This window comes from Bactrocera dorsalis, chromosome 3 (assembly GCF_023373825.1).
Source record: "Bactrocera dorsalis isolate Fly_Bdor chromosome 3, ASM2337382v1, whole genome shotgun sequence".
Classification (NCBI taxonomy): Eukaryota; Metazoa; Arthropoda; class Insecta; order Diptera; family Tephritidae; genus Bactrocera; species Bactrocera dorsalis.
Window position 1 is genome coordinate 65,221,990 of NC_064305.1, and position 13,268 is coordinate 65,235,257.

The following is a 13,268-nucleotide window of genomic DNA, read 5'->3' on the forward strand; positions in this document are numbered from 1 at the left end:
TGTATGTTTGGCGAGTTCGAAGCTTGGAGTTTTGTAGCTTTTGCAGTTTTTCGTCGTAAATACGCTGAGATTGCAATGAAATTATACGTAATTGCATTGGTGAAGTGCAAATTGCATGGAAAATCGATTGTAGCTCAAATTGAGATTTGTTAGCAATACCGTTAAATTCCACACTGCAGTTGAAGACAACTTTCCAGTTTGGAGATGTGAGAATTTTCACTTTTTATATCCTTTAGCGAACTGTAAAATTTTTGACTTGAACTACTCAGTCGAACAATAAAGACGATTTATCACTAAGATGGCATAGGAGATCTTAGTGATAGATCGCGGCACATGAAGCTGTTTAATCCATTCAAAAAGCGTTAACTTCGGTCGCAGCGAATCTAAAGGGTGATTTTTTAAGAGCTTGATAACTTTTTAAAAAAAAAAACGCATAAAATTTGCAAAATCTCATCGGTTCTTTATTTGAAACGTTAGATTGGTTCATGACATTTACTTTTTGAAGATAATTTCATTTAAATGTTGACCGCGGCTGCGTCTTAGGTGGTCCATTCGGAAAGTCCAATTTTGGGCAACTTTTTCGAGCATTTCGGCCGGAATAGCCCGAATTTCTTCGGAAATGTTGTCTTCCAAAGCTGGAATAGTTGCTGGCTTATTTCTGTAGACTTTAGACTTGACGTAGCCCCACAAAAATAGTCTAAAGGCGTTAAATCGCATGATCTTGGTGGCCAACTTACGGGTCCATTTCTTGAGATGAATTGTTTGTCCGAAGTTTTCCTCAAAATGGCCATAGAATCGCGAGCTGTGTGGCATGTAGCGCCATCTTGTTGAAACCACATGTCAACCAAGTTCAGTTCTTCCATTTTTGGCAACAAAAAGTTTGTTAGCATCGAACGATAGCGATCGCCATTCACCGTAACGTTGCGTCCAACAGCATCTTTGAAAAAATACGGTCCAATGATTCCACCAGCGTACAAACCACACCAAACAGTGCATTTTTCGGGATGCATGGGCAGTTCTTGAACGGCTTCTGGTTGCTCTTCACCCCAAATGCGGCAATTTTGCTTATTTACGTAGCCATTCAACCAGAAATGAGCCTCATCGCTGAACAAAATTTGTCGCGAAACACATTTCGAACCGAACACTGATTTTGGTAATAAAATTCAATGATTTGCAAGCGTTGCTCGTTAGTAAGTCTATTCATGATGAAATGTCAAAGCATACTGAGCATCTTTCTCTTTGACACCATGTCTGAAATCCCACGTGATCTGTCAAATACTAATGCATGAAAATCCTAACCTCAAAAAAATCACCCGTTATAATTGAAAATTAACGACTTAACGCATTTTCCGTCAAGATCTTAGATTGAAAGTGTACACATTGGAGCTTGTGCAAGAACTGAAGCCTCTCGACCTTCCCAAGTGACATCGCCTCGCTATATGAGCTTCTAAGAAGGTCAAACGTTTTCGAGACGCATTTTGGTCGCAGAGCAACTTTAAGAGATTCAATACCTGCCATTCCATTCGGAAAAAGAGCGGTTTGGTGTGTTTTGTGTTCCGGTGAAATCATCAAATCGTTCAAAAATAATGGCGGTGAGAACGTAACCATCAATGCAACCGTTATCGCACCATGATAACCGACTATTTAATGCCGGAAATTGAAGCTCGTCATCTCGGCGTCATTTGGTTAAAACAAGACGGCGCCATTTCCCACACATCGCAGCAATCAATGGATTTATTGAGAAAACACTTTGGTGAGCAGATAATTTCTCGTTTTAGGCCGATCGATTGGCTACTAAGATCGTATAATATCACACCGCTAGACTTTTTTCTGTGAGCTAAACACTACGTGTGTCGTTCGCCAGTTACCAGTCGAAATGCTCGCTTTAGTAATCGAAAATTGGATTCAAAGCATGCACTATCTGAGACGTAGCCGCAGTCAACATTTGAAGGAGATAGCCTTCAAAAAAATAAATGCCAAATAATATTCTTTCGAATGATAATAAACATTCCCCATTAAATTTGAAGTTTTTGTGTTTTTTCTTTAAAAAAGTAGGGAGCTTCGAAATGGATCACCCTTTATATATTTGTACAAACAATGGAGCATTTCTTGTGCACTTGTCACGCATTGACAAAACTACGTTGTAAGCATCTGGGGTCACCACGGTATAATACACTTGAGGAGTTATCAAAATTTGCGTCAAAGGCGGGCCTACCAGATTAACCTAACCTAACCTAATGGAATTCAGGAAATGATATGATAGAATGGAAGTACTTATGGTATGAGTTTGCTTAAAATCACTTTGCTCATGAATTGGTCATATTGTTACGCAATCTTATAAAAACCTTAATGTCTCGGTACTTCCATGCAGTTGTTGAGATTCGAGTGCATGTCTTAAGTACTTCGAATAGGACTCAGCGATATCATTTAACATCACATTTATTAAACAACGGCACCTTCTGTATTAAAATCGTAAGTTGTCGAGCTCTTAAGATAGATTTTTTTTGTTAATTTGAAGTTAAAAATCGAATTTAGAAAAAATGGATGCTGCTTTAAGCCCAGTCCACACATACACGGATACACATGATGCTTTACAGAGCAGTTTTCATTGCTTAAAAAGCTTATTTCTTTAACCATAAGCTCTCTAACAGCCTTAATACTTTGCATTCCTATATACTGCGGTAAAAATAATTTCGATTCTTAAACCTCTAGTGTCGCATACCCTTTCTTGAGCCCTCGTCCGCGCAGATTTTGTAACTGCAATTTCAAAATGGAATTTCTTAACTTAGTTTTCAAATTAGTAGAGTTTCGTTTAACACTCGAGTATTTTTCCCTTATCAAGCGTATCTAGACTTACGGGTGTTATAAGTGTTTCACAGATGGCCGTGAAGAAGTTGAAGATGGCGAGCACCCCGGTCACGCCAGCACATTAACAACCGATGTAAACGTGGTAGAAGTGAAAGTAATGTCACCAATGATCGTCGAATCACAATCAAAGAAGTCGCTGATAATGTGCCATGTCGATTTGTTAACAAAAACAGCGGCGAATCAAAGTTGCTCAGGAATCCCTAAATGAAGTCAACGACGGTGCAGAATTATTGAAACGGGGTATAACATTAAGAAGGTATAACTTCTTCTTTACTGGCGTAGACACCGCTTACGCGATTATAGCCGAGTCAAAAAAGGTATAACAGGTGCCATAAAAATGGGTTTAAGGATATGATGTTGAGACTAAAACTCCGAAAAAGGCTAGACAAGTGGGTACGAAGGTATGTTATGCTTACCGTGTTCTTTGATCTTAATGATGTACTACATCATGAATCCTTGGCCAAAAACAATACTGCCATATGGCGCATGAGATTCTTAGGCTATTACAATCTAAGTTGTTTTTATGATTGTCTCATACATATGTACATTTGTCTAAGCATAAAGTAATAAGAAAAGAATAAGGAAACTAAAATAATTATTTTGAACCTTGCGCCTATCAAATAAACATATATGCATTTACTTGTTCATATAGTATACAAAAACAATACTTAAGCTATTAAATTATACTAAAATTCTATTTGTATTTGTTCGTGTATGTGTTAAGCAATGAAAACTTACTTATCCAGTTGCTCTCGCAGTTCTTTCTCGAACGTTGGCGACACACAATGACTCTGTAATGAATAAGTAAAAATAAAAATGATTTGAGTTTAAAATGTCATTATTTGAGAGTTAAAATTGTAATCACAAAGTATTGGAAATAATCATAAAATGCGACACCATGATTGGTAAGCAATAAAAAGCGGACACTTTGCTATGTAAAAATCGTAATTATTTACGCTTTTACACGAGCATAACATACATACATATGCATACATACAAAGGAGTGCATACGAACGCCATTTACATAGCTTTAAGTGCGCACATCAATTAAAAATTACATTAAAAAATATAAACCTATACATACATACATATGTATATATTAGCTTGGTTGTGCTGAAAAATCGAAGAAAATGTCAATTTGATTGACATTTATGAGCGCTAAAAAACAAGTATAAAATTCAAAATGAAAATTCTAAAACACTTAATGGCAGAGTATAGTGCTTTGTAATCAAATTTATGACTTGGAAAAACTTTTTAATATTTTTTTTATTTTCTGATAGTTCCGTGTCATGACAATTGTGACAAGCATTTGAATGGTCGTAAATGTTGTTAGACAAAGGTTTTTAAACGTATATTGTAGCATATCAATAGTTTTATAAATGATGATAGTAAAGGTTTCTTGGCTTCTATAAAAAATAATGGAAATAATTAAATTCACAAAATTTTTAGAAATATTAAAATGCAATCTCCAAAAGGCATGACTTCCCTGGTCAACAGAAATTTAATGCCAAAGAATGGATAATTCCAATTTATTCTGCTTTCTCCAGAGTGGAAAATGGGTCTTTTAATGAACGAGGATAAGACGAAATCTCTCCTGTCATCAAACAAAAAAAAACAGTCGTCGCATTCGTGACTTGGCTCCCATGTTACTGTTGACAGGCATAACTTCGAAGTTGTAGATAATTCGTCTATCTTGGGGCCAGCATGAACACCAATAACAACATCAGCTCCGAAATCCAACGCAGAATACTCGTAACTCTTGCTAACAGATGCTACTTCGGGCTGAGTAGGCAATTGAGAAGTAAAGTCCAAACTCTACAAGACTCATCATTCCCGACCTATGTACTATATACTGCAAAGGCATGTACGATGGCAACGGCTGACGAGTCGGCCTTAGGAGTTTTCGAGAGATAGGTTCTGCGGAAGATTTATGTTATTTTGGGCATTGGCAACGGCGAGTATTGTATTCGATTGACATATGTAGTTCTTCGAATTAAGAGACAGTGGACAGGTCATATCGGCCGAAAGGATGAAATCACTCCAGCTCTGAGAGTATACGATGTAATACGTAACGTGGAAAGAACAGTAGGAGGAAGACCTCCACTCCGTTGGAAAGACCAGGCGCAGAAGAACCTGGCTTCGTTTGAGATCTCCAATTGACGCCAAGCAGCGAAAAGGAAGAACGACTGGGGCGCTGTTGTAAACTCGGCTATAATCTCGAAAGCTGTGTCTACGCCAAAAAATAGAATAGAAAAAGGAGAATGGGAAATTACCAAGATCGAAGTCTATTTTCAAGCAAATAGATTAAGAAAGAAAGAAGAGTAGTATGAAAAAGTTGGAAGAAATCACTATCATGAATAATAAAATCGAATTTTCGTAATAAACAAAGTATTTTCTTTTAAGCCACTGGAAAGCTAAAAATCGATATAATATTGGAAATCGTCAAGTCTAAATATCATGCAATTGCGTTTCCATTACCCAGAAGCTAAATATAGTACAGAAAACCCTTTTTGAATTACATGTTTAATTAAGGCTGGATACAAAAAGAAAAGTTAAGAATCGATTCGTAACAGAATTCATCCGTTCCTGAAGCGGTTGGTTACTGGCGATGAAAAGTAGGATATTCTCGACAAGATCAATAGTCGTGATCAAATCGTGGCAAATTGAAGCCAACAGAGGAAGCGGTTAGCTTTGGCCAATAGCAGAGGAAGAGCAATAGGAGTAGAATTCAGCATGAACAGGAAAATGTCCTACGTGATTCCTTTTGACAGGAGCAACGACACAATAGATTTTAAGCCGGGGTGTAAGCCTCAATTGATTTCTATCTATCTATTACGTATAGTATAACACAAGCCAGCCATATCGGTAGTGACTAGCCACAAGATTCAGTAGCTTGCTTGGGAGGTTTTAAGCTTGCCTGGAAGCATGTGATTGTACCTGTTGCCGCGCATGTTGAACAATTTTTCTGGTGAAAATTTACTGTTTGCAAAAAACTAGTGCGAAGTTCGTTTTGAGAGTGGCAATAAGAAATTGTCTTCAATATGGCAACAAATCATCGGACGAAACGATGCTCATTTGACTTAAGTCATTCTGACTAACTTTAATGAGGTATCTGCTTACTCTTTTGCTTCAATTCAACTCGCTAATTTTGTTGCTGCTTTCACACGTAAATTTTTTGACAAGAGAGCAGAGAAATGACCAATCGAACACAGCTTACATTGCAAACAAATACAAAATTAATCTTTAACATTCTAAAGTGATTTCTGTATATATTCATTTGTGACTAACATGAATGTGATTTTGCATTCCTTTGTTTCATTTCATAATCACCGACTATTGAAACTTTTGCAATCTATACATATACTATATGTACATTTAATATAATGCTATGTTCGGACCGACATTGAAAACATGTTTTCGGGGGAAAAAGTGGTTTTCGCATGAAAACTTGTGTTTTCGTCCATGTAAAATCTGTCAAACGAAAACACAGTTTTCGCTGAAAACTACTTGAAAACTTACATTCCACTCACTATAATCGGTGCCTGCTCTAGTTTAATCGATTTTTTTGGAAGACATATTTTGCTGCCCCTAAATTGCTACTATATATTTGTTTACATTCCATATAAAAATACAGCTGCTCACTGTTAAGGGGATTCTCTTGTTCTTGAAAAACCATTGCATGGTGCATCAATTGCAGAATTTTCTTCTTGGTGCAACGGCACAACAAACACACGCAAAAATTTGTTTGCAATAGCCGTAAAATATGTCAGACCAAAACCCATGTTTATTTTCGTACCGTCATATATCACTAGATTCTGCAATGGGTGCTCTTTTGGCCTTGCATATTTTGGTATAGGATTTTTGCATTTTGTGTCATCGTGCAATCTTGCAAGAGCAAGAGAATACCCGTATTGATAGTTGTCAGTGAAAACTCAGCGAAAACATAAATTGTCGGTCCGAACGACTTACATTCCACAAGATACAAATGTGTTTTCAAAATGTTTTCAATGTCGGTCCGAACATAGTATAAACCATATTTTTTTTAATTTATTTATTAACATATATTCATATATGTATACATAACTATATTATATTTATTATCGACTGCCATGACAGGCAATTTTAATGAAAAAATTCCTATCAACACTTCGTTCCACAGAATTTGTAATTAATTGTAAGGCAAGATTCATACACAAATGTAATAAATATGTATGGACTTATACAAATGAATAATTGCGCTTTCCTGGACATAAAAAATATGGCAATAAACATTTCGAAAGCTATTCAAATTGAAGTAAAATCAAGTTATTAGTAGAGAAACTCTAAATTTAGTGCAATGAGCAATGTGGGAGGCATAGATAATTTATTATTAAGTTAATCACTCTTTGGTTTCTATGATTTTTTAAGTATTTTGCCGAAAAATAAGGTGACATTGTATTTATTTTGAAAATTCTTTTTTTATTCTTTCAAATCAATTTCATCCCTTTCAAAGTAATCCCCTTTCGATGCAATGCACTTATGCCAACGGATTTTCCAATCTTCGAAACACTGGTTGTAGTCACTTTCCGGGATAGCCTTCAGTTTCGTCTTCGCTGCGGCTTGAATCTCCTCTATCGTATAAAAACGGTGTTCCCGGAGCGGTCTTTTGAGCTTGGTGAATAGCCAGAAGTCGCTCTGCGCCAGATCAGGTGAATACAGTGGTTGCGGAACGATATGGGTTGAGTTTTTGGCGAAATGATCACGAATTACGAGGGCAGTATGGGATTGTGCATTATCGTGGTGTAAAAACCAAGAATTGTCTTTCCACAATTCAGGCCTTTTTAGGCGGATAGCGTTACGCAAACGACACATAACGTTCAAATAATATTCCTTGTTGACTGTTTGACCGGTTGGAAAGAATTCATACTGCACAACACCACGATAATCGAAGAAAACAGTCAACATGACCTTGATTTTGATCGGTTGTTACGGGGTCGTAAGCATAGATCCAAGTCTCATCGCCAGTTATAATGCATTTCATGGTAGTCGGAAAGCATCGTTTCACACACTTCAACGCGACGCCTTTTTTCCAAAAAATTCAATGTTTTCGGTACCAGTCGAGATTTGACGCACTTGAGCCGCAAAACATCCTTCAAAATGGTATTGGCTGAGCCTTTCGATATGCCATCTTCATCAGCAAGGTCTCTAATTGTTAATCGACGGTTTTTAAACACCAAATCTTTGATTTGTTGAACGTGAGCTTCGTCGGTTGAGGTTAATGGTCGCCCTGGACGCTCTTCGTCTTCGACACGTTCACGGCCGGCTTGGAACTCACTATTACCACTTGTATAAATTTTTTTAGACATAGCCTCATCACCAAAGGCTTTCTGCACCATCCTCAACGTATCCGCAGATACAAATTGATCGTTCAAAATAATGTTCTAAAATTGACACTTTTTTATTCGTGAAGGGTATTCTGGCATTCGAAGTTAATTATGTTGTTTACTTTAATTTTTCCAACGTTATTGAAGTCTATGATTCATTAAGCATACAAAGAATTCATGACTACTTTCGATTTTAGGCATTTGTTTTTGTTAGTATTAATTAATAAAATTTAATTAAGGAGCATAAATTTATAGTAAATAAAGAAACTCGTAAATTTCAATGAGCACTGACTTCCGTATGGTATATCTTTATTGTATGTACTAATATACTTAGGCTTACATACATATATGTAAATTTATAAATAGCACTCATATCAATGTGTGTGTATTGTCAAGCGGCTGAGTGAATGCGTAATGTCATTAATATGTATTTATGCGTGTAGTAAGTGAGTAAGAGTGCTTAATCAAGCGGAAGTCAGATATTAAAATAAAAGAAAATACTACAGCAGACGCATATGATTATAGATACCACACACACACACGCGCGTGCAAACTGCTGACCAGCGACATTTAAACAAAAAGAATAATGTATATATGTACATATGTATGTGAAAGTGTGTAAGTATGTAAATAAAATATAAGCAATGAGCCAATATCACAAGTGGCAGCCGGCAAAGGAAAGTCATCAAAAATCATTGTCGTAAAATTCTTTCACGATTCACTAGACTGGCTGCCGTCAAGTGCCAAGTGCTTGCGCTCCTCTGCTAAGCGTTTTTCTTGCATGATTTTAGCACTTTGTTTTGCTTAACGTGGAAGTTGCTGTATTTACACAAACATACACATATTACTTTGTTTTTGCTGTTGCCGCGCGGGTAATCTTTTGTTGGTGGTGTGATTGGCGCCAAAGCCCAGTAGTTGGGGCAGCATTGGTGGCGCCACAATTTGGGTGTGGGTGAAGCAGCTGCCACAGCAATGAGATTAGACACAAGACAGTAGCTAAGCAAATGACATGTTCGTTTGACATGACATGACAGGCGAGTTGGCACGCCAGAAGGCTGGAGGTCGCCTCAGCTGTTTTGTGGCGTTTTGTGCTTTGGTGTTGGTGTTCTTACTTCTTCAGCCTAATCTCGCTATGTTAGTTGTTAGTGATATTTATTTTTTAACTGGTTTCTGGGGTGCAGTTTTGACTTAGCTGTAATCACCAAGGAACACTCTGGTATATATATACATAGTATATAATATAGGGAGCGATAAAAGTATGGTGATGCATGCTGAGGAACGGGGCCGCACTGTTTAATTTTTTTAATTTAAATTAACTGCAAGTTTTTTTTTGAATTTTTTGGTATGGTGGACTATTTTATATAAAAATTAGAGAAACATTTTTTTTCCTTTCAAGGTCACATCCTAACATACTTTATATATATATTATATAGTTTCAAAGCTTCGGAGGAAGGCTGGTGGAGGGGTTTACTGTCAGCAGCTCTCTATCAACTCCAGTGTCAGACTTTCAAGCCGAGCTTTCAGCCATTAAGGTAGCAGTAGATTTATTAACAGGCCATTGTCCTATTGGCGGCCATGGTGTAAGGTTGGGAATCTTACCAGACGTCACTTGCAGAAGTTTTACGGAAGACAATGAGGTGGAAACAACTAAAAGGTTTCTTCTTGACTGTCCCGCGTTTGGGAAGTCAAGAATTAAACACTTAGGAGTGCATATCATCAGACATCTCACCGAACTCATTATTTTCTAGCCGTTTTGCTAATTTATAAGCTCGAGTTCTTCTTTTCCATGGCTTCTCAAAGGACTACAGGTGTATGTATAATATATCACTCCACGTGCGATATCTCTAGATCAGCCATATAACGTAACCCAAATATACCATACCACTGTACACCACACCTGAATACAGCACACTTGTGCATCACCACATAGGTCAACATAACATAGCGCAACACCGCTCCTGTACACCACACCAGGATGGTTCTTGCAGCAGATTCATCTCGTTCGATTATACTTTTCGGCACCAAAGCGATTGTTGTTCTCGATTCTACAGCGATTCACCCCATTCGTCAGCTAATTCGACACGTCAGCGAACCTGTGCCCTACGGCCATTTTGACACAACATTCGATTTAGCTCTCTACTAGCAACATCGTTACGCCGGGAGAAAGAAATAACCTTCATTTTCATCAACTCCCTTTTTGATTATAAACTTCGTCGCGACACCTATCCTGCGCACTAGAGGCGTCCGATTCAAGTTCAAGATTTCATCGGACACCGCTCGCAATTTTTGGGAATAATTAAGGTACATGATCTTTTTTGAAACAAAAAGTAAATATTTAATAATCCAATTACATATGATCTTCAATGACGTTTAAATAAAGATTTTCCAATCCTGAAGTGATTCTCAAAGAATTACAGAAATTCTCTCTTCTTTCACATGCATTCCTGAAAACTTGGATTATTGCGTCGTAGCGGCTACTCGTGGTGACCTGCTCTCTACTCACATATGGACAAGGGTTATGTGAATGGGTGGAAGTTGCTACAGAAGATACGGAGAGAGTCTTTCCAATAATTGATCGAAGCTAGAAGGGAAGTTTAGAGGGAGAGTTTTCTGCAAGAAGTTCTCATTCAATCTTAATGTCTGCTTAGCCGGCTCTGACCGAGGAACCGCTCCTGGGCGAATGCCAGATATCTTCTGAACTACTTGCTCTTAACAGAGTTCATCTTGCCGCAGAGTTCATCTTAGGCGCTCTTACTCGACATAGGCACTCATGTGATAAGGTTAAAAATCTTGGCGGACGTAAGTTGACAAAGTTGTATTGAGGAGGGTGAGGTGGAAACAACCAGGCACTTTGTCTTTCATTATCTAGACTTTGCAACGCTGAGGTTCAAACAACTCGGCAGTCTTACCTTTGGCGAACCAGGTGACTTTGCCGAAAATAAAAAAATTTATTATATGCTCATTTGATCAGGTCAAAAAACTGGTAGGTCAGTGTATGGAGAACAGGCAGAACAATTTCATAGTGATCGGATTATTTATATTCGATTATTCACTGTGCCGCACAGCAAATTTTAAAAGTACTGTTCCGAAAAAAATTCGTTTGAAGATATACAGGTACTGATAGAGCGGATTGAACGGCTAAACTTACCGATCTGGATGGCCTACCGTTGTGGCTAAAGATGTCACAAAAAATCCTAAAGCCTCGACCAATCAAAGTAGAAATGGGAAAACTAATATAAGGGTACACATAATAGTTTTCCGTTCCCGACTTCCCAAATCAAGGAACTAAATGAGGTATCAAAATTTGACAGTGTTTCTTAAAGTTCGCAAAGAAGCATTGAAATTCTGTACGAATATTTCAGCTTGAATTACACTGAATCTTTATCTGACATTAGTATCTAATAGTAGGTCTATGACATAGACTCTATGTATACCTATATTACTCTTTGAGGTACATGTTAGACTTCTGCATACCGGTTGCAAGTTACTTCATGACGTTGTGCTTACGGGGAAAGTATTATATTTAATAATTTCCCTCAAGAAGTCTTATAGATATATGGTATATCAAATGTTGTAGAACTTGACTAAGCAAACTCTCCACTTCTTCTTCTTTAATATAGTATAATAAACTCCGACGAGAATATTTAAGGGTGGCTCAAACTGTCAAATTCACCTAGTTATTGTTGTTGTGGCGTTAAATAACAATACCGACGGGCCGACTTGACATTTCTTAGCCGGATAAAAATCTGGGTCCGTTCTAGTTACATAGACTGTCGTTGGGTTATTTCTACGGTTCGATTTTATCGCTGCTGGTTTATTTACGCCAGTACTCTTGAAATAATGTAGTCGTGTATTGCAATGAAAGAATCGATAGGCAACTTTCCGAAGCTGATTACTTTCTTCAAAGAATGTTACCAAACTTGTGACAAAAGCAACGGCAAGAGGGAAATGAATCGGCCTGCATTAAGCGAACTTTAGGGGTTGTGATGGAAAAATCATTTTAATTCACACATTTTTTGACAAAAATTCCGGAATGAAAACTCTAATATTTTCAGAATATGCTAATATGTACTATGTGGTTTTCCAATATTAACAGACAGCTAAGATTGACTGATCTTCCCAACCGAAGTTGAACTAAAGGATTTGTGAGGCCCTATAATCGGTTAAAATTTATTAAGTTAAACAATCCAACAAATTTCCATTACCAGTTTCAAATTATTAAAGACAAAAGCAATGCGCAGTAGCCAACAGACTTCATCAGAGACAAAAAACTGAAAGCACCGCCCACCTATTTACAAGCGTAGACTGGCTTCATGTATCAAGCACTTAATTTGAATATTTGTATTGCGAAGTTAAATGCAAAGCATTTTGCAACAATTTATCATTAGAAATATACGCATAATTGAATAGCTTAAAAAATAGCTCGAAGCAATAAAAATTTCCAAACGTATGTACTATATGTATGTATGTCTGCCAGCATCGGAACAACCCCAAAACGCAAAGCAACCACCAGCCATCGATGCTTTCATCTAGTGAGTTAGCGTTGTGGACCCCACTGGGGGCGCAGTTGTCGCAAACAAATCAGCGAGATTTTGGAAATTCCGCATTGTCATTCGCTCAAATAGGCACAGTTACCACGACGACTTGTCGGTTGCACGCTGCCATAATTAGCATAAATGAATCATATGAGCCATAAGCTGACGTATTCTATGGCCGAATCATAACCGATAACTGCGATGTCGGGCAAAACATGCATATTCACTTCACAGCGGGTGAGAGGTTTAGAGTTGAAGCGAAATTAAAATAAATTACAAGTGTCAGTTGAGCATATCCTGTGGACCGGACAGCCAGGCCGTCGGGCGTCTGTGCCGAAAATTTCTTTAAGCACGTCTGTCAGGGATATTGTGTGTGTGTGGTTTGAGTGTGAGATCGCGAGAGGGGAGAGGAAGTGTGTGCGCATCTGCATAAATATCAATTTGATGAGTATTCAAATGGACTTCATAGACGCACAAGTACTTGAGTGATATAAAGCAACAG

The 13,268-nt window shown here is 37.7% G+C and overlaps 1 protein-coding gene across 3 annotated transcripts in view; it reads right to left on the reverse strand.

Annotated features, from left to right (window-relative positions):
• The window catches only part of LOC105222105 (uncharacterized), a 170,758-nt gene that overhangs the window by 14,132 nt on the left and 143,358 nt on the right, over nt 1-13,268 (reverse strand). For all 3 annotated transcript variants that reach the window (XM_049453959.1, XM_049453958.1, XM_011199293.4), the window contains one exon: nt 3,607-3,659. In XM_049453959.1, coding sequence (XP_049309916.1) covers nt 3,607-3,659 — 53 coding nt within the window. The remainder of the gene's footprint in view (nt 1-3,606; nt 3,660-13,268) is intronic.